This window comes from Lampetra fluviatilis, chromosome 8 (assembly GCF_964198595.1).
Source record: "Lampetra fluviatilis chromosome 8, kcLamFluv1.1, whole genome shotgun sequence".
Lineage (NCBI taxonomy): Eukaryota > Metazoa > Chordata > Hyperoartia > Petromyzontiformes > Petromyzontidae > Lampetra > Lampetra fluviatilis.
The window spans coordinates 5,941,696-5,968,071 of NC_136282.1; the positions used below are offsets into that span (position 1 = coordinate 5,941,696).

At 42.9% G+C, this 26,376-nt stretch overlaps 1 protein-coding gene across 2 annotated transcripts in view; it reads left to right on the forward strand.

Moving 5' to 3' along the window:
- The window catches only part of ARHGEF39 (Rho guanine nucleotide exchange factor 39), a 162,457-nt gene that overhangs the window by 42,664 nt on the left and 93,417 nt on the right, over positions 1 to 26,376 (forward strand). For both annotated transcript variants that reach the window (XM_078858917.1, XM_078858919.1), the window contains 2 exons: positions 4,367 to 4,437; positions 11,492 to 11,620. In XM_078858917.1, the coding sequence (XP_078715043.1) occupies positions 4,367 to 4,437; positions 11,492 to 11,620 (200 nt within the window). The remainder of the gene's footprint in view (positions 1 to 4,366; positions 4,438 to 11,491; positions 11,621 to 26,376) is intronic.

The window sequence follows — 26,376 nt, forward strand, 5'->3', positions numbered from 1 at the left end:
GTCGCGTCTGTCAAGTTAGCGCTGTGCGTTCGAGTACGCTTACACCTGGCTGACGTCCTCAAAGTCATCGCGCGCTGCCACGGCCAGCAGAATCGCTCAGGACACCGCGTGACCCCAACCCAGTTACGAGCCATGCTCCGCCTACCTCGTGTCCAATCACGCAATGCCCTTCTTAGATTGACCTAAAAAAAACTAATTCTAGACGCAATTAAAAATATATATAAATTTGCATAAAGCCCTCAATTAAAGTTGTAAAGGAATCAATGTTTTAAAAATGGAAACCAATTATTTATGGGAAGAGCGGTAAAGGATATGAGTTTATAAAATTTGCCTGTCATGCATGTCAGTTAATACATTTTTGAATAAACATATTAATTAAAACGTATGGTCTATTACATGAAAAATTCTAAATCAAACATCGACATTTTAACAGTAACACAAGGCTGCATTTCTGTTCGTGATATTTGTATTATTTTTACTGTGTGTATAGAATATGTAAATGTGTGTGTGTGTGTATTTATATCCATTGCGCAAATGAATACCGCTTCATGGCAAGTCGACTGTGCCCGTCCTCTGGAAAGAATGATGTTTGCCCTGGTAACGTGGAATTTCTACCAGTAGACCAGGGCCATCAACGGAATTGACTAAACCCTCCCGAGCTGTCTTGGACGTGGACGTACTTTGACTTTTTGACCGGTGTACGTATTGTATCGCGTGTCTACATTGAAGGACACGGCAATAAACAACACGGGCATTGTGTTTCGTAACACGATCGTTTCGAGCACCGGTCCTGCAAAACTTCCACTCGCCTGCGTGGCCGCTTGCACCAAAGCACAATCGAACAAATAAATGGAAGCGCGATATTCTATAATCCCTGGAATCCCCTTCTCGCAGCCCCTTTGCCGTACGACGGTTTGGCGAGCTGTGTGGCCAGTGTCGCAGACATCACGGGCCGACTTAAGCCGTCCCCAGGGAGTGAGAGGGGTCGTTCCCACCCGTGTGCCCAAGGGAACACTCTGCACTTGGGAAGGTCAACAAAACTGCGAGCTGCGCGCACGATAAAAAGTCTCGTCACGCACCTAATTGCATTTGATAATCAGCGAATTAGTGAATTAGCGTCTGCCGCCGCTGCCTCCATGTATATTAATTAGGGCGATGCGTGGAAACATTACGGAGTTCTCTCCGATCGAGCAAAGTGCCCCTGCTGTCAGTGTTAAAAGAAATTCGCCATAAAGGCACTAACATGTGACATCGGCAGCTGGAAGCAGAGACGGGCGCAGCAATTTTAGACGCTTGCATATTCATAAATAAAAAAAAGTCTTTCTCCGCTGTTTACATTTTATGGGTGGACATGATGGGCACTTTTAAGGTCAATCAAAGGCGTGCATCATGGTTTTTTTTGTTGCAACTTTATAAAAAGAATTTTTTACATGCTGCCGAGACTTAATGCTGGGAAGTGAAAATGAAGAGTTATTGCCATGGTAATGTTTTCGGACTATTTAATTACATTTATTAAAAAGTGATGATTAAGATGCATATTTATTGGGCAATAGGATATTACGGGCAGGCCTTTTTTTTATCAGCAGTGGTATCGGTGTTTGTGCACTGCGCTACATTCCCATTGAACCAAGTTCAGGGTGTTGGCTGTGCACATCGGTGGTGTGTGCGCTATCCGAATCGGTCCGTAAACTTTTCCTAGGTTGACTCAGCCTTAAGTGAGCACCTTTTGCAGTGTATGAACATCATTGGCACTTGGGAGAGAAAGGCAGGCTGTGCATGGTTTCTGTGCTGGCCTTAATAGATGCTTGTTGCCAGTAAGATACAAATAGGGGGGTCTTATGCGTCTCAGATTATCACGGTTGGCTACGTATGGCGCGAAAGAAGTTCATCATACGTAACATTTATATATTTTCGTTATATAGATAAATATACTTAATTTAATACAGTCTTCAATAGCATTTTGTAGTTTATTGTGATGTTTTATAAACCCCCTCTGCTGTCTGCCCGGCAGTGAAGTACATCACAGTTATTTGATTGACAGGACGTCTGAGTAGCGTGGAAGTTGGCTAAATATCTGATAGCGGAGGCTCTCACGTCCGCTGTGGCGTGAGCAAGGAATTGCAGGGCCGCACCTTTCACATTTTTGGCAGCCACTATTTGGATGTCTTAGCAGTGGGTAGGTATGCTCCTATCTGGATGTTATTCAAGGGATGGCAATGTCCTCCTTCTTGAGCATGTAGCAATAATGGCCACCTTGCAATGGCCGCTTAGAAGTTCGGATTGTTAGCGTTGAAGACGGCGAGCAAAATAATTGCATATGAACTCGAAATGTACAAAACGAGCTGGATTTGCAGCCGCCCGTCGTGCTGTTTGTCATCTTGCCAATTGTGAGTATTGGTCACACAGCTCTCTGTTTGTTCCATAATAATTCACGGAGAGCACCGCAATGTCTGCCACATGCAGCTCTTATCTCAGGAGCAGATGATTGTTTGCAACAACCAAAAACCCACTATTAAAGTTGCACTTGGAATTGGAATAAATAAAGCGTGAATGCAGTATGTGTCACAGTTTTGTATGTGCATACAGGTGCTGATATAAATGCGCGTGCAGGCATAGTTATTGAGGATTAAGTGCCCAATCAAGTGTGCCATTTGGATACAAATGTTTGTAATGCAGTTAGATTATCTGATAGGTCTGCTAGCGAAGAAGGATGTCAACATATCTTTATATCGACAGACATAACTACAACATTGTAATGTTTGGGCTAGTTTTGGTTAAACTCGAACAAAGCAGCCGCAAAACAAGATAAGTTTTGTTCCACGTGTATAGTTGCATGTATGTTGAATTTCTTTCGCACCGTACGTAGCCAACGGTGCGAATTTGAGGTGTGTGGGGGGTGGGACAACAAACTGTTCACAAAAAGCAGTGAACTCTGGAATACAGGTCCTTGGCATGTAGGGGAAGCCAGGTCTTTCGTGCCAATTTAGGATCGATCACGTAAAAAAAAGTCCGTGCGGTATCTGGTTGGCTGCACATAACGCGGTACCTATTTTATTGACCCAGGCAGATGATGGGCTGCATTGGGCCCAAACTGCAGTTTTTCAACTGCCAACTGCCCGATTGTGAATTGCGTGCCATTAACTACGATGCCACTTGGCCGGTTGTACAAACAGAAGTAATATCATAAATCTGTATTAGCATACCAATTGTCATGAAACAAACATGCCTTGACTACTTTTGTGTAAGTATTCAGCATGTAAATTTGGGAAATAAAAGTTTAGTATTCACGGATGCCCTTTTGTCTTATCCAAGGCAAGCAGTCTTTTTTTTTTACCGACGATGTCATGTGATTCTCATCAAATTAAAATGCAAATGCATGATTGAAGCGATAGTCTGTGGTGTGGTTACACTTGATTGACTGATATTCAAGCAATTTATAAGCAAACACATCAGCTTTCATGCCGCTTGAAAGGCTTTCCATGCAGTCAGATTCCATTTACCCGGGATGTCTGTCTGTGACAGTGAAATGGCTGCGACGCATTAAAAACCTCATTACCAGCGAATAAAGATGACATTTCTACAAATGGAAAGGGCCCCTTCCGCGAGTAAGATTCCCCGCCGAGCGATCGTGCAGGTGCCGTGCGGAAATGCCCAAATGGAAGCCGAATGAAACTGCCATTATTGGCAGTCTCGTGTTGTGCTGTGCGTGCATAAGGCCAGAATGCCGGAAAGCTGGGTGACCAACCTGACCCGAGGTGACCAACTGCGACGGCTGATGAACCAAAATTCAGACAGCGACTTGTAAACGACACCTTCACTTCATCCGCCCCTGATGTGTTTGTGTGTCGGGGGCGCACGGGGCATTCATTAATTTATTATCCACACATAACCTCCCTTTATATGTGTTAGAAAGTGGATAATATGATTAATTTACTATCACTGCAGCATTTATTTCATTTGTGCAAATCCTTGGATAAGACTTTGAGTTAATTTTATTTGTTTCACGGAATGACCCCTTTTAGCCGGTTGGCCGGTTATTTTACAAGGGAGATCCGTGGTGCATGAACACAGCAGCAACAAGACAAAGACAAAAACTGTCAATATTGCAGAAAACGATTGCAGAGTCCTTGAGGAATATTGCACAACTAACAAAAAAAGGTATTTAATAGGATACCAGGATGGAGGCCGCACTTCCAGGAGACCATTCCTGGGTCACTCATTTCCAGCACGGATAATACGATGGATTTGCCACCACTGCTTCTGATTCATGGAAAGCCACAGGTAATATGATATAAAATCTCGAGACTTCTGGGTTCGCTGTTATAATCAAGTAGTCATAATAATTTCGAATGTTTTTTCCTTGCAGGTACAAGCATTTTGTGCGGGATCTCGCAGAAAATACAAACCCCGACAGTGGCGAGTTTCGGAAGCTCACAAGTAAGTGGCCCCAACTGTGTTGCGCATTTAACAAAAACAAATAATAGAAAATCAAAGCACGTGATTTTAAGGTGGCAGAAGGACCCGGGAGACACCAGTGGCAATGTCAGGCCACTCAGCCTGCTCCCCATGAGATTCTGGGTTCAAGCCGAGGATGAACTGGTTTACAATGAGCCCAGGTCCGCCCCACTTACGAGCTCTCGTGCACAGCTGCTTCCTCGGTCTCCACCGAGTCGGTGATGAATGTGCTGAAAGGTGGCCTAAAATGGGTCTTTGTTAATTATCACTCATTCGCGCTCAGCACTGTAAGTACTACTTTTATTAATTTTAATTTAATTTTATTTTTTTACCTACGTGACTTTACCAAAAAAACCTAAGAGTATGAATCCTTGCAGTCACGAAAGCTTCAAATCTAGAATTAACTGTAAGTACTGGCACACTTCTCGTGACTAGATTTGAAGTTTTCGTGACTGCAGGGATCCGTACTCTTTGGTTCTTTGGGTAAAGTCACGTAGGTATAAAATTAAATGAATTAAATCACGACGTTTCGGGCGCAACGCAAGCGTCCGTCATCAGGTGGGACAATCACAGCAGAGAGGTGACTATTGCACATGAATTGGCTCGATGGTGAAACAAAAATTAGATTTACAGACGAGGCCCAAATTTTGTTCATCTATTCAAGAAAGAGGGGAGAGGAATACACTCATTAGTCTGACCAGAGGCCCCAAGTCAATAGTTTTCGCGTGGTGCTGCTTTGTATAGCCCATTGGCACTGTTAAAAAAAAAAACTGAAACCATAAAAAATAGGCTCGTAACAGGCTTTAATCTTCCGATTAATGTTCCAATTTTCCGACATCAGGAATCGGTCTGCTTAGTTATGTTTGATGTATGGCAGTGATGTGCTAGAAGGGACACTAATGGGCTCATTTAAACCCTTTGTTTATATTTTTTAAGGGCAGTGACTTGTTAGAATCACCATGTTGTTGCACTTCACTGTGTGTGTGTGTGTGTACGTGTGCATATTTGAGGGACACTAATGGGCTCATTGGTTTATGCATTGCATTACAATCCCAGAAACCTCGGTCTTATTCCTGTTGCAATGGAATCTTAGTCGAGATTTGGCCTATTCTAGGGTAACTCAGCCTCATGCGAATGTTGGTGCGGTCATGGATAAATCGGAAGTGGAGGAGGCAGCACCTGACTAAGTGTTGGCTGGACCCTGCACTCATGCTGTGCCAGCCTGAATAGATGTTTACTAAATAATCTTCCTCATAGTTCATCAGATTACACAGGAATCTTCATCTTTGCATGTCTCGAGTAATCTTGCACCACCAGAAATAATAAAATCCAGCGAAATGTTCAACCATTTTGTTATGAAATTTAATTTGGGACAGGACTAAGAGAATGGCTACAAATGATGAGGATAATTTTCCAACACCCAGAATTTTATACTTTCCATTGGACATCGAAATTATTGTTATGTCAAGAAAACATGAGCTTTTCTCTCCTTCCTCTGCTTCACTTTTATGCCATAGATCGCAAATCGGCTCTTCTTCAGACCCATTCAATCTGTACTGCACTTAGCGACTCTCTCTATCCTGGGTTTGTTTTTCTGTGTTTGCTTTCTTACAACAAACAACAACAAAAACACACACAATCTTAAAGAACGTGTAGATATCATTTTGCTTCCATTGACCCTATGTTTACAAAGAGAAGATGTTACAGAAATCACACAGAGACACGTCCATGCACGTGCGCCACCGCACACTAAAACGAGGTATTCAAACTCTACGGTAATCTATTCATGCTAATTAATGATAAATACTGTTTGATTACTTTGAAGAGTTTCTCTGTCACCCAATGGCTACTATTAAGTAACAATTCATATGCTGTGCATCAGATATTTTTTTTAATGTAACCTGCATCAGGGCCCCATTAGTAGAAAGTGTAGTCTCCAACTCCTATTACACTGGTCTACAAAAACAACTTTTTTTTCTGGCCTGGACTTTTGCAGCTGTTTTAGACTAATTTCAGGGTGCTGATTCCAAATCTGATCTCAGATTTGCTCTATCACATCTCATTTTTATGCTATCGGCATACCCCATTTTCATTGATTTTACCCGAAATTTACTCTGTCACTTATGATTGCAAGTTGTTGCGAGCCAGTGACTGCTTTAGTGTTAAAATATAGTGCTGTATTTTTAGGATAGTGTGTTTATAATATCATTTTATGTAGATATCCACATTTATTTAATATTTTTCTTCTGCAGTTTTTATTGAAAATGCAATATTTGATATCTCAAAAACCTGATGTGATAGACAAAAGGTGATGCCAGATTTGGAATCGGCACCCCAAAATTACCTTAAAACCGTTGGAATACCTTATGCCAGAAAAAGTGTGAGCACTATGATTTACTCTGGCCTCCCTATTTGATCTAATATGAAGAAAGGTCATTCGTTCGTCTGAAACATCGCCGATTGTGTACTTATTGATACTTGTGTTTCTATATTGAAGCGAGAGTAAGGCGACTTGAATTGGCAATGACCATGAGAAGGTGGAAATTCCCACCACTGGCTGAGGGCAGCCATCACAGATGACCACTCTCCTCTTGCTCGTTTGAGCAAGGAAGACACCTGCCACTGGACTTGTACACCTGTCACATTTGCATTTCCTAGAGAGAGCATTTAGTTTTTTATTTCTTACATTTGTTTAATTTACAATTACCCCGTGGCTTTGAAGAAATGCTCTTCCAGAACTCCTTCAGCCAGCAGCCCAGCATCATATCGTGTCACAGAATGGCCTCGGAAGATGACACTGTAGAACTACTACTTTTCTAAGGGCTCCTTCACTCCGGCTGTCATAAGCTGAAACTAGGCTGCTCTTCTTCATGCTCTGCAAAAATGTGACTTATTGCGTGTCATATGCATGAATAGTTATTTGAGCCATCGAAGCGTGACGAGGCCCGACTTAAGTGAACTATATCGGTGATAGGGTTTCCTTGGTTGAAGGAAGGTGGCAGCGTGGTGGGCTGCACAGAGAAATTAACCTTATGGTGGTACCCCGGGGTACCATAGTGCCCCGGCTCTCGCATAATGTCCATGATGCAGTAATTTTTAGTCTGTTGATGGTCGGCGATGCGGCAATCGACTCATCTCGACGAGTTGCACACGATGCACCACTACGGTGTGTACCGCGAGCGTTCAGGGTTTCGGCGCAATCGTCCTCGCTGCGTTTCGACATCGCGGAGTGGCACTGATTTCGGACTGATTGGTACCCCAGTCGCGGAGTTAAGTAACACCCCTGGAAAAAAATAGTGTCCCAGAAATAAACGAATTAATTGCCTCTGCCATTTTTGTATAAGGATCGTATGAAGAAAACTCAAGATCAGATGGCGTGAAGGGAGGTGGAGGCAGACCTGCCATAGGACAGAGGATGCAAGAAGGAGCAGATGTGTTTGTTGCTGCCTTCGTCAGTGATTAGGCTGAGAGCATGAACTCCCTACACTGAGAACCTCGTTCTAATCACAGGGGATGCCTGGATTCAAACCCTGGATCTCGGCAATGCTGGCTCATTGAAACGTCTTGGGAACTAAGCCCTGCATCTAGCATTGCCAATGAATTTATTAATAAAGTCGTCAATGTCTGTTGGTTTTGAAGAGTGTTGGTTGATCAGCTGCTACTATTTTTAACACCGCTATGCGACTTTTTGTGAAATTGCGACGTGAAAATTGCAACAGTGGGGGAACTTGGCAGCAGGCCCCTTCTTTCGGGGATGTCACATTCCTTTGATTGATGATCACGCAAATTGGCTTTAGGCTTTCTGAAGAGAATGCTGGACCTTTCCGTTCAGTTAAGACACAGTTATCACATCACAAAACTGCAAACAAACCCCTTCATTGCTCAAAAAAATGGGTTAACGACCGTCTCGCAAGTGATTGGCGTAATTAAGTATTAAGTCATACTCGTCATTGTTACCTCCTGGCAAATGTTAATATGCTCCCAAAAAAGTGCAGGTTTGTGTCTAAATTGCTGAGTTAAATTCCTCGGTAAAAGTATGGTATTGGTGGGCAAGTGAATCAACAAATGATTCGGAATTTGCTAATTTCATTGCCCTGTTCCCGTGGTAGTCATGCAATCAGGCGTCTGCCCGACTTAGGCCTGCCATTCTGTCACCAGTCTTGAACGCCGGCCATCTTCCATTATTGCGATGTGTACTTCCAGAGCCTAACTCTTTACACGGTCCTTATGATGTTTCTAAATTGCGTTTGTTCTTCTGATCCATGGGTTCTACTTTTTGTCTTTCGGTGTAATTCCTAGCATGCATTCCTCCATGCTTATTGGTGCACCTTTCAGCTTTTGTTACATTTCTTTGTCGGTGTTTATGTTTCAGATCCATGTCATAGCAGACAATGTCACTGATTGAAAGCTTTTCTCAGTTGTTCACATGAACGTTGCTTTCCATGATCAAATTCAACATTCCACAAGAATGCCAAACTGCTTGGTGTGTTCTCTTTATTTAATAATTTTCTCTTTCTTTCATACATTTTCTGGCCTTTGCATGCACGTAAACTTGTGTTTTACAACAACAACTGTTCAGCTAGCTTTTTGTACGCAACTTTTTATTGTTGATTATGATCATCTTTCTCAGCTTTACATCCTTTGTTAATAATAGGGTTTTCCCCTTTTTTCTGGCAACAAAACTGACACCTTTTTACAAGGATTCATGTCTGCATTAACCACAATACTTGCAGTCAAAATGCAAAAAAAAACATACTTTGATAATATATGCATTGTCCTTGAAACTGATTGGTCCACACCAAGGGACGGCTTTCTTTTGAGCCTCGACCCAATTGGTGCTTGACCAGAGGACGCCAAAAGGGGAAAAGCCCTATTATTATTATTATTATATTTTGGTACTGGCAAAGGAGGTCTAATGATGTAGATGCTTTGTTAAGTTTACATTTTCTGTATTCCATTCCCATTGGTTGCTATAACGACTGTTGACAGCAAATCCTCAGATTTGTTAACTTTCTCCATTTATGTTCATACATTTAATTTCACTAATACAGTTTTCGGAAAATACATTCAAATGTTGCTTTGAATAGCCTTGGTGAGGGCGTAATTCCTTCCCCGACTCCGCTGATTTCTCTTTTGTTACATTTGTTATGAAATCTCAATGTAGCTATGTACGAAATAAATACATGCGTATAATTGATATTTAACGAAGGCCTTGGTTCTGTGAGAGCTTTCATTTTATTTTCTATGAAAGTCATGCATAATGGTATTTGGTAATTTTTTTTATAATCTCATTGAATGTGGTCAATGAAAGAAAGCGTGTGTAAATCAAGCTTGCTTGTATGGTTGGTTTGCCTCTAAAATGTCCATGAGTTTGTTCTACCAATGATTTTTGGTAATCATTTTAGAAAACTATGTTAGGCTAACACAATATGTAATTTTCCAGACTGGTTTTGTCTCCCATTTTATGTCGACAAATTATTGAGGCATCATTCAATGAATTAACAATTTCATTCCTGTGTAAGCTTTTAGAAAACACATCCGCTAATTTTTATACGGCAGCTGGTCTGGTTTCTTTCATGATTTCTACAGATATTCCATCTGGTCCAGACGTTCTTCCTTTGTTCTTAATGCGAAGAGCAGTGGTTGCTCAATAAAATGAAAACATGATTAACATTGTAGTGTAGAGGGCACTGAATGTGAGGGGGGCAATGTGAAAAAAAAGTCTGTAAATTATCAACGAGTTATCTGAAATCGTTAAAAGCATGTTGAGGAAAAGGAAAGCTGTGGGAGTGGATTGTTAATAGCAATCAAACGACAATACACAGACCTCTTAAAACCAATGAGTATAGAGTGAAAAGAAATGATTCGCATTTTTATGAAAAAAAGTTGGAAACAAGACAAATTAATTGGTCTTTAAAATTTCCATCATAACATGCCCACAGCTGTTGCTGATTCAATTTTGCTGATTGGTCCATGGTGTGTGTCCCCATACTTTGTTCAAAGTACGGGAATGAACAGTGCTTGAGCGCGAGGCCATTATGAGATAGCACGTGGCCTTAGAGTGGAAATGCGGTAACCCACTCAATGAGGCACAGCACAACTCATTATAGTTCCGTGCCTGCATAACATCTGTATATATACAGTATATAGACATGAATTACACCTTGCAGTGTGGATTTATACTATGTATTGTGTATGTATGGAAGGAAAAAAAATCTCCCCACTTAAAATAAACATGAGACCAATGCATGTCGTCCAAGCTAGTGGTGGAAATTCTACAGTTCTGTGATGGAGGTCAGTCGCTCCACAGCATGCGTACATTTGACTTGGAACAAATTGGTGCTTATTTTACTGTCCACAAAGGGGGGGGGGGGTGGTAGGTTGAATCGAACCTGACTACTGAGATTTGAAAACACAACCTTCTGACATGCATTTAAATCAAAGTTTCACATGATCGCATATACGTCCATCACACATCCGCCCTGACCTTTTAACCGCCCGCACCCAGCTCTGTTTTTGTTCACGTGAAAAACTTATTTCCAATGCAAGTTCACAAATCTGACCTTCACATAAACGCCTATACCCTCAATCCCTCAGCAAATCAGATAGTACTTCACACGTATGAAATAAAAAATATAAATCTATTATAAAAGCCCGGCATTCCATTTGTCCGTCAAGTTATATAAAGTGGACGACTCATCAGATGTGGAGGTAAAAAGTTGATCCAACAGGTTCCCAAAAATTGAAGACCCTCCCCCAAAAAGTCACCCCCTCTCACACCCTACATACAACAGAGTCAGTAGAATCTGCACGCATTGGTGCGGGGGGGGGAGGACATTAGTGGGCGTGACGGGCGAAGCGCCGAGAATCCCTCCTTAGGAGCGAAGTAGGCTGCCGAAATTCTAGTATATTAAAAAAACGCTTAAATATTTAACAAATTAGATGAGCCTCACTTGACGGACTGACATGTGACAGCTTTGTTGCGTCGGGCGATCGTTTCGCGTTGTGTTTGTTTTACTCCGTTGCGCCCTCCCAGAGGCCGTGAGGGCCGTGGCGGAGGCGTGCCAGCACGTGTCGGATCAGGCGCGACGCCGCGAAAATGCCCTGCAGATGGTGCGCGTTCAGAGGATGCTCAAAGGACGCCGGATCGACATCGCCTCGCCTGGTGAGCTGTGACAGCACCTCGTGCTGTTCCCTGCCTTGGAGCGCACGCTGCACAATGGGGCACCCTCTACTCTGAGTGCTGCTGCTCCTGCTGCTGCTGCTGCTTCTACTATTGTTACTGCTGATATTGCTGCTGCTACTGCTGTTGCTGCTACTACTATTTCTGCTGTTGCTGCTGCTGTTATTGATGTTGCTGCTGCTGCTTCTACTGTTACTGCTGATATTGCTGCTGCTGCTATTGCTGTTGCTGCTACTACTATTTCTGCTGTTGCTGCTGCTGTTATTGATGTTGCTGCTGCTGCTTCTACTATTGTTACTGCTGATATTGCTGCTGCTGCTATTGCTGTTGCTGCTACTACTATCTCTGCTGTTGCTGCTCCTGCTGCTGTTGATAAGTTGGTTGAGAATTCTGTGGGGTTTATTCACTTATTTCTCTGTCTATTCCGACAACTGCCCTCATTCAGATGAACAATATTGGAAGGTAAGGCACTGCATTGTCAGTGGTGCATACCCACAAACCAAAAAAACTGTCCAACTTTGCCATTCACAGTTTGACCTATTGGGGAAATTGCCGCCCTTTGCTGCCTGTTTGTTCTGCAGTGCAAGAAGTACTGCGTCCAAAGCAAGTGATTCACAATTAGAAGTTTTAAAATTAAAATCATGGTCAGGGGACAGCTCAGCCTATCATCCATCTGTGGTCGATAAAATATTTTACCGCTTTACATGTAGTCAAATGTGTTAATTTCATGGAGAGATTACTCCCCCCCCCCTTTTCCTGTTATCTTTTGCCATATATAAATCTGGATGGAGTAGTTTGCACTACACCATGAACCTTGAAACCCGAGTTCCTTTTCCAGATTATCTTCATGTCAAGTAATATTTGTCCATGAGCCCAGACTAGATATTTCACTTATCGTTAGCACCTGAGGTGGCATCACTTTAGCAGTTTTAATTGCTTTATGTGGCCAATAAAAGTAACCATTTGTAATGAGTAAGTTATAAAACAATGCACTATTATTAGCCAGGCAAACAAATTGCTGCTACTAAAGTGGTGACATCTTCGGTGGTACCAATTTCTGCTCAAGCCCATTAACTATATTGGAACCAGTCCTGGGCCCTGCCCTTCACACTCGGCAACAACTCACCAGCATGGTGAAATACGTTCATACAACAACCACAGCGGCGTGGAGGCCTTCATTCAACGTTGGATTGGCAAATGGTGGAAAACAATTTTGCGGGTTTTTTTTGTTGTTGAAATGTGAAGCTAAAAATGCTTTTACACACACGCGCACGCACGTGCACTGCATGCACATTGTGAGGATTCTACTCGCATGCAGCTGCTTGACCTAGGTCATGTGGCGGCACGCCCACATGTCAAGGTGTCAAGAAGAGCTTGGGTGCATCCATGTGAGTTTTCAAGGGAATGATGACAAGATGTGGAGGTAACGGGCGAGAATTGTGTGTCATTCCATCTTCAATGTCTCCACCACTGAAGTGTAAAGCTCTCAAACATATTTATAGGGAGCCTCCTGAAACAGTTCTTGACCTATACGACTAGACTGTAATTGAATTATTCATCACGTACTTAGTGTGAATGCGTCTGTTTGACTGCAAATAGATAATGTATGTGACGCTTATTGTCCAATGGTTGCTCTTGCAGATGTGTCCACACAAATCAGCAGGTGGTGGTAAATCTTGTAACAGCTGATTATTTTTTATACCCCATATAGCGTTAACATACTTTCGCTGCAAGCGCTGTTAGCGAGCACCTCTCAAGGCCAGCATGGCATATAGGGGAATGGGTGGCCAACACTACACCCAGGCAGCTTTGTCTCCCTATGTGGCAATGTGTACACACGGCACCAGGTACTCATTCGAGGCTGAGTCGACCTAGGCGAGGCTCAGGACCAGTTCAGATCACTGGCGTTGGCCATGAGCGGGAATTGAACTCAGACTGCCGGGTTCGTAGCGCAGTGCGCTAACCACTGTGCCCCTGCTTCCCACATATAACACACATGCTAATACTTACAATTTAAATATGAGTTTAAATCAGTTTTAGTCAACAAATTCATAATTTATCTATATGAATCACGAAAACATTGACCGTTGTTATTTATCACGGTGCCATGCAAAGGGACAAAATTAACAATTTGTAGAAACTGCAAACATTTAATTTCATCAGCAACTTCCAAGCAATGTGTTTGTAGGTTTATGATTTTGTTGTACTTATTGTGGAACACTGCATCTCTAAATGTCTTACTTTTTAAATTATGAACAATTTCTTTTATAATTGATGGTGAGCAAGCCAAACCAAAAACAAAAATGATTGATAAATAATGATACGTTATAGCAAGGCATTATTCATTCAGGGCATTACTAAGCTTTGAATATCACATTAGATGGGCATTTCCAATGCATCACAATCCCAGAATTTACAGCCAATACTAATGTATCACTTTTAAATTGCTGTCAGTAATTACATGCAGAGTACTTTCCAAATCAAGATAAGCAATAGGTATCATGAATCCTGATATTCGGAATCCATATATGACACACGCAACACTCAGCCAGCAGCCCTCCTGCAAAAATGTGCTCCCCCACCTTGGGATGTGGAGTTTACCACCATTTCATGTCCACCCTTTCATGTCCACCCTTGGAATACAGCGCCACCCAACACTCATTTGAGAACAGAAACACCCTGACCCCTTTGACAATCATACATTCTGTTTGCAAATGATTTGTTTCAGTTTTTTTTTTTTAAATCGTGGCCCTTCAAAAAAAAAGAAAGAATGGTTAAGGCAACGGCATGCTTTTTGTTGTCGTTGAGTTAAAAGTGATGACATTGTCACCACACGGTGACTTTCACCGCCGAATGGAAGGCCCGTGTGCGCCCAGGGCCAGCACCCAGTGGAATTCATTTGTTGGCACTTGGCAGTGCACACCTGTCTGTACGACAACTGTGCTCTCGTGACACCGAGAACAGCAGCAAGGCTCCCCCACGCGTGGTATAACAAGCATATGGGAGTGACTAACAGTTCACCGACAGGTTTTCTTTTTGACTTAATTGCAAAGCTAAAGGTGCAACCATACAATTACTCGCTCACTCCCCTGCTAAAGTAGGATGTCCACACGAGCGGAGCTCAAAGGGAGCTCTTCCTCGGTGGTATTTTGGCCTTCTCATCCACACTGGCTCGATGTCTTCAAGGAGGGAGGAGTGCTGCCCACACTTTACTCCACCACACGCAACTTGCTGATCGTGTAACTGTGGCGGAGGGCGGGGGTTGGGGGTTTACGAAACCTGCATATTGTTTCTATTGCCGCATCAGGGTTTTTAATCAGCGTATGTACGTATATTGAAAAAATACAATTTCATTGTTTTTGAAGGCATGATTGGCCGTGGCTGTCCCCGATTCGAACCGGCAACTCTGTAACTGTGAGATTAACACTAGCTTCAGAAACACCTGACAGGTTTAAACAATTTCCACAAAACTTCAATATACGCGTACATCCCTTTTTGGCAATCCACTGCTGGATGAGGGCCTACCCACACCGTGCAAGTTGTGGGGAATGTTTGACCGGACTTCACCATGCTAATTAATGACAGGATGGCGAGAAGCATAGAAGTTCAGTACAACAATGCATTTTGCTGCAATGCCCTCTGCTGCCTCCTACAAAGGCCTGAAAAGAAAATCTCTAATATCTGAATTAAAGTCAAGAGTTTTAGTACATGCGTTGTTGTTGTTGGAAGGGGAAGTAATGAATGGTTTATTTATGGGGCACCACGGTGGCAACTTGTGTTAAACACCTCACCTGTGTATGTATATTGAACTTCTTTCGCATTGCGCGCAGCCAGGCGTGCTAATCGGAGGTGTGGGTGGAAGGACAACAAACTAAATACAAAAAACAGTGACCTGGAATTCAGAATTACAACATGAAAGCATCACGATTTCTTTGAGTGATGCCGAACATGTTTTTCAGAAAAAAAAACATGTAAATTAGACAAGTAACAATTAAGCCCCTCACCGACAATTACATTAATTGTCACAATGGGGGCAACGCTCATCTACCAAACACTGCTGGAACACTTGAGCCCATTGTATAGAAATTGCACAATCCTACGGCAGGGTCAATTTTTTCATGAAACGCTCCGCGATTAGTTTCTGAACCTAGAATGAGGACAACACATTATAGCATTGGGTAAGTCAGTATGATACAAATCGGTACTGTTTGGTGATCAGGATGTTTCCATGCCATGTTGTGCTTTTTAGTGACAATGTTGATTCGCAGAGCAATTCTGTTTTCTTATTGAAGTGCACTTTAGTTTTTTTCTGTTTTATTATTGTCGAAATACCCAGAAACATTGATTTACCAGATCGTTTCATATATATTCAAGATCAGGATATATGTACAGTAATACCTTGGATTGCGAGTAACTTGGTCTGCGAGTATTTTGCAAGACGAGCAATTTTTTTAAATAAATGTTAATTTGATAAACGAGCGAGGTCTTCCAATACGAGTAGTACGTGTATACGGTTTGTCTGCCGAGCATCACGTGATCACAACTGATATACGAGTGCTTTGATATACGAGTGCTTTGGATTACAAACACGTTTCTGGAACGAATTATGCTCGCAATCCAAAGTTTTGCTGTAGTTGTTTGAAATTGTCTGTTGACAAAATTTTGACCTCAAGATTCATTCTCATGGCATGAAATCCAGCATTGGCGAAGGAAGCATTGGCCCCCTTTCGAAAGGGAGCAAACGCATAACACGTTGCTCATATCATGATTGAAATTCAGATGGGATGTGAACTGGAAAGCAATGTTAAAGTGCATCCAATGTCATGACACTGGCTATTGTTTTTTCTTCCAAAGTTGTTGTCTATAGAAAAAAACTCGCGTGGTCCCTACATTATGACCTTCAGAGTGACTCATGTACTCAGGCATTGATCTCATTAAACCTAAAGGTTTAACAGTCTGTGTATGCAGAGGAGCCTCACCGAGCACAGAGACTTTTGTCAGAATGGTCCTGCTTGAGGCATGTGGTTAATTGCTCTTGTGTGTGTGCGCAAATATCCAATGTGCTGGGAGGAATCTCTCGCGTACACGAGGCAGAGACAGACACACTCAGAATCCACGTCGAGAGTGTAGCAACCGAATGTCAGTGCCATCTCCTAATGGTCACACGTCAATGTGACCATCGGATCGCTGTGTGATCCACAATTCATTCCTCCCAAGTCCCTGGATTGCAGTTGTTGCCCGACCCCATCACGTGCCCCATCACACGTGCCCCATCACACGTGCCCCATCACACCTGCCATTTGAATTTCACTTTGGAAAGAAATGCAGTGAAGAAACGTCAGAGTGCAGGATTAGTTTATTTTTTTTGCCATTGTCAGGAAAATCTGCGCATTGCCTTTGCTGCTGTGATGGTAGGGGTGGGCATTCAAGCCCTCATTTCAGCTGCCGTGACAATGCAGAGCTGCAGGGACATTATCAGATTAGCGATGCCTCATTTGGAACGGGGTGCTTCCCATCTGCTAGCTTGTAGACACGAAGGACGTTTCGATAAGAGCCCATGACTCTAAAACTGAGTGAGTTATGGTGATGTGTTTTGTGGCACCTTTTTTACTGTGCCTTCCAGTGTGAGAGGCCGCCGCTTTGAGTAGGGGCAGTAAAGTTGTGGTTTTCACAAAACGGACCGCATGATAAAAATGTAAAAGCTAAATAACATTTTGGCCCAGGCAGGTGTAAAACTCCATGACTGAAACTCGGAGCTTTAAAATAAGGGAATTGTGATGGAAACCGCACAGATTAAATTACAGCAGACGTCTGCTTGGTACAATATGCATGACCATAACTTGAACATTTTTATATTGCAGGATATTTAACAAAAAAAAGTGATTTTACTCATTTTGTGGAAAATAAAAATGTCTTATAATTGTATATTCATAGCAACGTAATGAACTTTCATCAATATATTTTTGTATTGTTTTCGAGATTAACAGTTGCAACAATTCGGCATGAAAAGTAAACACTCGCTGTTCATGGGGCCTTTAAGCAATTCAAGTCAGAAGTGAAACCTATGCGAAATTGCACCTGGAGTTTGTCTCCATGAAAAGGACACTACAATGGACTATCATGGCCGTTAACATGCTCCCTCATTCTTGGACCTATTGACTCTGTCCCTCAGACCTGCTCGAGTGGATTATCAGGAACTGAAAAATTGTTTCGGTCAATCCACACCCTGTTTATTCCTGCTGTTCCTACTGGAAACAGATTTTGATGTATTGCAGGGACCTACTCCCTATCAGGATTTCTTGAGCTCTTGAGGAAGGGGGGTGATGTTTTACTTTCGGTCTGGAGGGGGGGGCCTGTGTTGGATTTTCACCAGGCCTGCACACTGGGGTAGAGAACGTTTCCCAGCCTAAACGAGGCTTCAACTGGCAAGGTGCACAGTTGGGATTACTTCAGGATCCTCCTGGGTTAAAATTGAGTCGTCCGCAGTCTTCAAGCAGGATTTGTGCCAGTGGGCGAGAACGGACAACGGCAGGAAGGCCCTTCGAAGACAGGATTCTGTCGGAGTGGGTCAATGAGATTTAATTCATAGATCAAAAATGGAAGGAGTTATCGTGTCCATTATTTTTCATCGTCTTATTTTTCTAAAGAGATATTAACCCTTATTCATGCGTTGATAATTTTCAGCAGGAAAAAAATCCCAGATTGATTAAAGTTTGGCGATTTGGCTGTTTTCCCACTAGCATTTGGTTGAAACTGCCTTTTGGCACACACACCCAAGAATAGGCGAATTATTATTAGCTGGGCCTGTGCTTGATTACAAACGAAAGGTTTAAAGGTTTCATATCAGCATTAATGACAACATGAGCCTCCGTAATGGTCACAGGCGCACGCATTCTTAACCAGTAACATATGACATGGATTGCAACGGCACAACTCTAGGCACAGTTGCATTAAAACGCTTACCGAGTCGGCGGTAACCCCTTTGGGTAAAGAAAAGGGTCAAGCCGTTTCTTGAGTGGTTTCGACGAAATATTTTGAGGTGGGGAACAGCAGGCGAGACGAACATGAAACTCATGCGAGTGGTCAGAGCGCATGCTGGCAGTTTGGTGGAGGCAGCCTGTGATGTTTTACCCATTAACCTAGTTAACTGCCCACGGCATGCGTTGGGTCAGACTCTCGTGAGCTACAAAGGCAGGCCACCACTCGGTGCTTCTGGGAGCTTTAGATTTGCACTTCAATTTCGCGCCGGGGTTTTTCATTAGGTGTCCGCGGATTTTCTTTAAACGTCATACTTGACAGGCAGGCCTAGCGCACGTCTCTGCTATGCGAGAGTTACAGGATTAGCCCCTTGTGTTTTACAGAATTGTTTGGAACCCTTTTCATCTTCATGCGCACGCTGTGTCGATGACATGTATATGTATACCCACCCGCATATTGTAAGGGAGAAATATTACAGATGAAACGTTTTGCAGTGAAGTTTCACGCGGTAGCTTCCGTCTTTGATGCCATGAGTGGTGTTTTTGTTATACGCTTGCAATCGGCCTATGAATTACATGTGTACGTGTTGCTGTCAGAAATGCAAATATATATTGGCCATGATTGTATTGAATAATGGACAAATAACCGAGTAGTTGCACATGCACAACGGAGTCAATACACAGGGGTTCCGTCTGGGGTTTAGTGTCTCCCTGGCGAGTTACGTCTGCGCTAACTAGGGTGCTCAAGACCCTGTGACGCCATGCACCGGACAGGAACATTGCATTCCAGTGGCATAGCTTTAAGTACCACATTTTTAAAAAGCGCAACAAACGAATTGTCGGGGAATGATGTTGTGGAAGTGTGTGTCATGTGGCAAGAAAAATGTGTGTCAATGGACTTCCTGATTGTTTATTTAAAATGAGAAATGTAAGTTTGGTCTTTATGATTCCTATGTTGTCTGAATGAGCAAAGACAACTTAAGCTATTTATGAACAAACACTCGGGTGCTTTACTGAGGATTTATTTTGCAGATTTCTTTTAGCAACAACTTTTATGAATTATGTTCTTGGGGGGGCTGGGGGGGGGGGAAATTGGACATGGATTTCAAAGTTATGCCTTTTTTTTTTACCAGATGAACATTTCGAATGAGCAAAAAATGTCTGTCACTTTATTTTAAGCCGGGGGTTTTCCTCCTCTTCTCATAAGCAGCGTCTCAACAGCCAGACAGTGGTGAAACCGCGTGCTTGAGCATTGAAACTGCAAAGTAATAAGGCATTAGTGAAGTGCTGGTGAGATCACTTGACCAAATTTCTTCTTTCTGATCCTTCATTCTCTTTTCCTATTTGACGGAGCCGTTCTCAGCTTTGATCACGAGTGCTTTGACTCGAGCGTCGTCGCTTTAGTTGGAGTCCCTATTTACCCACGCGGGGCTTTGCCAAAGGGAAAGCAGAAGGGGCTAAAGGAAGCATTCTCTTCGAGTAAATCCTTTTTCATTACCACTCACTACAATAGCGGCCGAGGAGGGAACCTCATATTGCACATTAGTGCACAACTCGTTTTTATTCCAGAAGCGTTTCACTTCTGTAAAATACTATTTCGGATTAATGGTTATTGCTTCCCCAAAAAATACGTGTTTTAAAAATAAGCACACTGGCTTTTTTATTACGTCTGTTTATTATGTGGCCTAGGATGGATGAGCCCTTAATGTTATTTGTCTGATTAGTAACACTGTTGATGTCTGTAGTTTGTTGTGTGATTTCAATCAGTGAGCTCTTTCCCCAGCAAATTGTTTATAATACATTTGACATTTTAATGTTTTGTTCTTTTTTAAAATGAAATATTGAACAATTTAGTCTTAATCGTGTACTTATTTAGCTGGTGTTATAAATGTTTATGATTACCTCTTATGCACCGTTATATAGACACACATCATCTGGTAGATGCTTAATAATTGACATTGCTCTTAAAGGTTTAATTTTCTTTCCCTTATAAACATTGTCATGAATTGTTACAAAACCGATTCAGACTTTGTTTTGTGCCAGTCACAAAGTAACTTTTTTTTTTATAGTTGATGGTTTATAATTACATGTGAATTTACCGAGGAAAACATCACTAATTCTCATCTTTCAGACGAGCCCCAGTTTGTGATGTTTGGATGTTGGAGTGGAATGGGAGTGCCACGATTAACCAACGCATTTGAGAGAACATGTTTGATACCTACTCACATATAGGTATAAACCCACTTGCTGTACTGCCCTCTGCAGGCACGATGCTCATGCGCAGGTGGATGCATTGTGAATATGATGGCTCCATCTTTGTCTGGTCCACCAACCCTGCCTGAGTGGTCGGGGTGCACATCACCACTCCGTCCAATTTGATTTTTGTCAGTAATGTCTCTTCGGCATTGGCAAACCGTGTCACCGACACTAAAATGACAGCTCAATTCCATGTGATATAGTGTGCAGAAGGCCACACATATTTAAACATGCCCCACAACATTATGAAGGATTCATTATAAGGCTTCGAGATTATGCATTATTTCCTAGCAAATGAAATGTAACTGTTGTAGCTTTTGAAATGTTTTAAACGAATATATTCACTCAAAACCGTCATCACAGTGAAGTTGATATTACACTGTGTTAGTAACTTTGTGTTGGGATCATGTAGCAGAATACAAAAATAATTCCGAAAATGATGAACATATCCATCAACAAGGGCTCGAATCACTGGCCTATTTTTGCTCTACCATGTTCCAGCTGCTTTATGAACTTGAGTGCATGCACTGTGTGTGCACAGCAATTCCTACATCACAGCTACAAATGCTTTTTTTGCGATTGAGCACAGATGAAGGCAAGACACAAGGATGGACATTCTTTGAAGCCATCCGAGGGAAAGCGAGAGGGGGAATCTGAATAAGGCCGCTTTCATCTACACAGACAAATGTGCTGCAAACACAGAGTCTTCAAACCTGTTACTTTTGGGCCAAGCTGCCTGCCCCTTTCAAAGTTGCCCCCCAGTTCCTCTGCTCCAGGAAGATCACGAGCGGCACGTTTGCGAGCAAAGCCACGATATATTGAGAGTGTGATGACGGGGGGGGGGGGGGGGGTCTTCGAGCTGGCTCGACTTGGTGTTTCAACTTTTATTTCCAAAGTTTCCACTCCGCCACATGAAGGTTGCTTTGGCAATGCTGCGCATATAGATCCATTGACAGCTGCATCAACTGTCGTACAAACATGTCGGTGTGTCCGCCCGCCCGCATGCTCAAATAAGCTGTGCTCACGCCGAATATCGCGCGGCACAGCCTGAAGCACGCGTCGGAGGGCAAGTGTGCAGAACAAACCAGGCAATGCACGGAATGATTATGCTCATCTCTGTTTGGCGGTCCTGAGCGAGTGCTGGAAATTACACATTGTTATGGCACAGGTCGCTCTGTCTGTAGGATGACGACTGTACATCTGCTGCAAAGTGTGTGTTCATTTTGTTGAAAGCAAGGAAGATGACAGGCTGTACTGATCACTGACCAGGACATTAACGTGTTACCTTTGAACTGTGAGTCGATTGCTGCACACACAGTGATTCCTTGGCTCGATATTACCAGTGCATTGGTTGCAATTCAATTGCATCTTCGTGGTGTGACCATGTCCATGAATATTTATTAGGATGTTGTCAATCCACTGCTGGATTCATACTTCCCAAAGCCACCATCCTTTGCATTTTTGAGATGCAATAATCCACATAGCACCTGCATACGAGATGATTTCATTCATATAGCAGTGGATTGGTCATGGTTGATGCGGATGAGACCAGCTCCTCAAGTATAGTGATGAAACATTGATCCCATTGAAGCAGACTGAGAGGGCCAATGGCTCTTATTGCAAGACCAATCGGCTTGCTAGTTTGTCTGGAGTCCAGCGCAGAAATGGACCGCACTATTTTCTCAACCCTGGACCCATGCCATTTCCTACCCAATAGCTACCAACGTTGTCGCTTTCGTTTGACGAAAAGATAATATCACTCTGGGTTTAATTTCACTGCTACATTGTGCTTCGAAATGAGCCAGCCTCCAATTTTTCAAAAAAATATCTTATTATGAATATCCAATATATTAGTGGCAAATCTCATTGGAATCTGTCAATCATTTGATTTAGCACATTGGATACAGCTGATGTGGGGAATTAGCAAAAATATGGAATGTTTTTTTTTCATTTTTGCTCTGAAGGTTAAGCTTGCGGTGTGGATTGTGCTTAAAAGGAATGAGAATGAATTTGTGATTATGTATAGCATCTCTCTAGCCTCTCCTTGGTATTTGTTATTGTCAGTCATATTTATAAACTAAACTATAAACTCGTTTTATTTCAACAGGTCAGTCCAACCGAGCTATATAGCTCTTTTTCAGAAGTGACCTTGCCACAAATGATAACTCAACAAAGTGGCTTAGTCATGTTAAAAATCATAGCAGCTAAATATTCTAAATGCATATTCAATGGTTCTTTCGGAAAAGTCACGTAGATAGAAAAAATAATCACAATCAAATAATAAAAATAAAGTGAATACAAATATCACGACGTTTCGATCTCAACACAAGCGGTCGTCATTAGGAACAGGGAGGTTAGCCTCCTGAGGGCAAGCTGTTTATAAAGGTTTAGATATGGCCAGGGCAGCTAATGTTCATGTAGGAGAGGGCTCCGACACCGGCAGTAGGTCGACACCAAAAAAAAAAAATCTAAATGCATGTTTAAAATGTGGAGGGAAAAACTGGAAAAATCCACACGACCACAGGGAGAAAATGCAAACTCCAAATATACAGCAGACGTCAGGGTCGAGATCGAATTCACGACCTCCGATTAGCACGGTTGGCTACGTATGGTGTGAAAGAAATTCTGCATGCATACAGGCGAGGTAGTTATCATCTCGCCACCATGGTGCCCCATAAATAAACCAATCATAACTTGCTTCCCAACAATAACACACGTACATAACGCTTGACTTTAACTCAGCTATTAAAGGTTTTCTTATTTGCCCTTTGTAGGAGGCAGCCGAGGACATTGCAGCAAAATTCATTATTGTACTGAACGTCTTGTGCTTCTCGCCAGCCTGCCATTAATTAGCGTGGTGAAGTATGGTTAAATATCCCCCACGACCGTCACGGTGTGGGTAGGCCCTCATCCAGCAGTGGATGGACAAAAAAGGGATGTACTTGCACGTTGAAGTTTTGTGGAGATCATTGGAACCTCATTTGCCAGTAGAAAAATATGATAATTGGTTTTTTTACCTTTTTATCTGGCAACAAAACTGACACCTTTTTTTGTGGAGATGTTTAAACCGGTCAGGTGGCTCTGTAGCTAGTGTTTATCTCAGAGTTGGAGAGTTGCCTGTTCAAATCGAGGACGGCTAAGGCCCATCATGCCTTCAAAGCCAATTAAATGATACTTTTTTTGGTGATAAATTAACTATTGTCATTCCCGTGGAGAAAACGTGGAATTTCCACCACTGGCCTCTACAATGGAGTTGAGCGCTGCTCTGTTGCCTCTGCTTTATTATACCACAAACATAAAATAATTTTTCTGAGACATTTATTCCTCAGCCCATGATGGTAACGTCTTCCTAGTTTACCTTGAAAGTCGTATTCATAAAATTTGTTTCAATCTTCATCCTGCCATTATTAAGAACCATCATCAGTTCTCATCAGTCACCCTTCCTTGTCCCACGTATCATCAATCATCAGTATGCACTGTCATCTGTCATCCGTGAACATCTATAACAATTATTGCCCTCCATCCGTCATCATCTTCATTATCAAAGTCATCAATCATCACCGAGGTTGTAACCATAGGATTCTGATATGATGTTCAGCTTTATCTAAATTAGAGTCTTTTTTTCAGCTGGCAAGCAGTGAGAGAGGGAACTGTGAGGTGTAAATCACCTTGCAACGTTCTGGCTTTTGATCAGCACTCTCGGCTGACAATTAGATAAAAGGTTAGTTCTTTGTGCCGCTCAAATACTGAATTATACACTCAAAATTGTGTCGGCGTGGACTGCACAAAGCGGCAAGACAAGAGCTGGTCTACAGTTGGCGCTGTGACTATCAGAACCACGCGTGTTTATATCCCAGTCAGGGGTAGACAATCTATCATCCTGTTTAGGTCAATATAATTAGTACCACTTTATCGTCGGTTGCCCTATGGACGGAGCGGTCCCCAGCATACGAATGTTGAATCTCCACCACTGGGTCAGGGCGGCCAACAGAGTTGGGTGCTTCCCCCATTTCTCATTTGAGCTTGAGACACGTTGACTTAATTTTGCACAGGGCGTGGTGTGAATGACGACTCACCCTCTGTGCAGGCGTCTCCTTTGAAATTTCATCGTACGTCTTCATCCACTGTCCATCCCGAGCCATGCCGTGCCGTGCCGAGCCGAGCCGGCCCGGTGCTTCTCACGAGGTGCCAGGGTTGGTTTTTCCCATTGCAGAACACGAGCCGCGATGTCAGAAGCACGCCTACGTCACACACAATGGACCGGTCACAACGCGTGTCGATGACGTAGCGGCGCCGTGTCTGAGTTGGACCGACTGATGTCGCACACAATGGAATGCGTCACGAGCCCCGTCTCAGGGCCTGCTTAGCCACGAGCCAGATTCGGATGTCTTGTGAGGCTCGTGGTTTCTGGCTTGGTATGGCAATTAGTCAGTGGAAAACCACCCCGTGTGGTGAAGGCCCCTGCGCTGGCTCGGTTCGGAGGTGCGAGTGGAGAATGGGTAAACGATTTCTCAGACGGCCCGTAGTGGAACCCAACTTTTTCACCCTGTGCGTTTTAAACGGCATTGTTCTGAGAGTTCCCTCGGCTTTAGCCGATAACCGGGTCACCCTGCCTCTGTTGGTGTACGAGCCTCCTGCAGTATGGGACACCGATAGAAAAGGGTCAACAAGCAAACCGCTGGGACGTTTTTGCACCATGGGCTCATGTGCATCGGGCACTGGGCCAAAAGCCGTGAAACTTGCAGCGCGCGGCATCGAAAGCCGCCAGAGTGGAATGAGTTACAATCATTTCTCGCTGGGATGGATCTGAACCTGCTGTCCCAGGGCTTTTGGGCACTGTGCTGTTATACACAGAGTATTACTTTGCTGGGTCAGCCAGTCACTGTAATGTCTGTTTTTTTAAATAAATAACAGGTTAAATAATAAATAAAGACGTGTGTTTTTTCCCCACTCCCTCCCCCTCTAGAACTGAGATGAAAGGCAGCTGGGCTTAGATAAAATGACTTATCAGAAGGCTGCGAGTTCAATTTTTAGTTGGGGATCTACTTAGCTGATCATTTCTTGAGGGATGATAAAATGAGCGCCACTCTTTGCAAAGTTTATGAGTGGGGTTGCCCTGTGGAGAGACACGTTGCCCCACCAACCAAATTGTGGCATTTTCACCACTCTCTCAGGGCTGCCAATGAGATGAGTGCCATTCCACTGTTCATTCAAGCAGAGGAGACACTTTTGACATCGGAAGTCAAAAAAGGCTTAAGTATAGTGGAGATGATTGGCAGGGTCGTCTCACTGAAGTGTGATGAGTCATTGTAATTTCTCCAGAATTGTACAGATATAAAAGTGAACACTTGTGATTTATAGAACCCAATGCTTGGAACTCTGCAATACCGCGCTCGGTGAACATTTTTGGAAATTGTGGTCATCCTGCTTGACAGCCCGTGGTGTAGTGAGGGTACTTATCAATACTGTTTAGTAAAGCCAGCAGTGTTTGTGTTGCACGCCTGA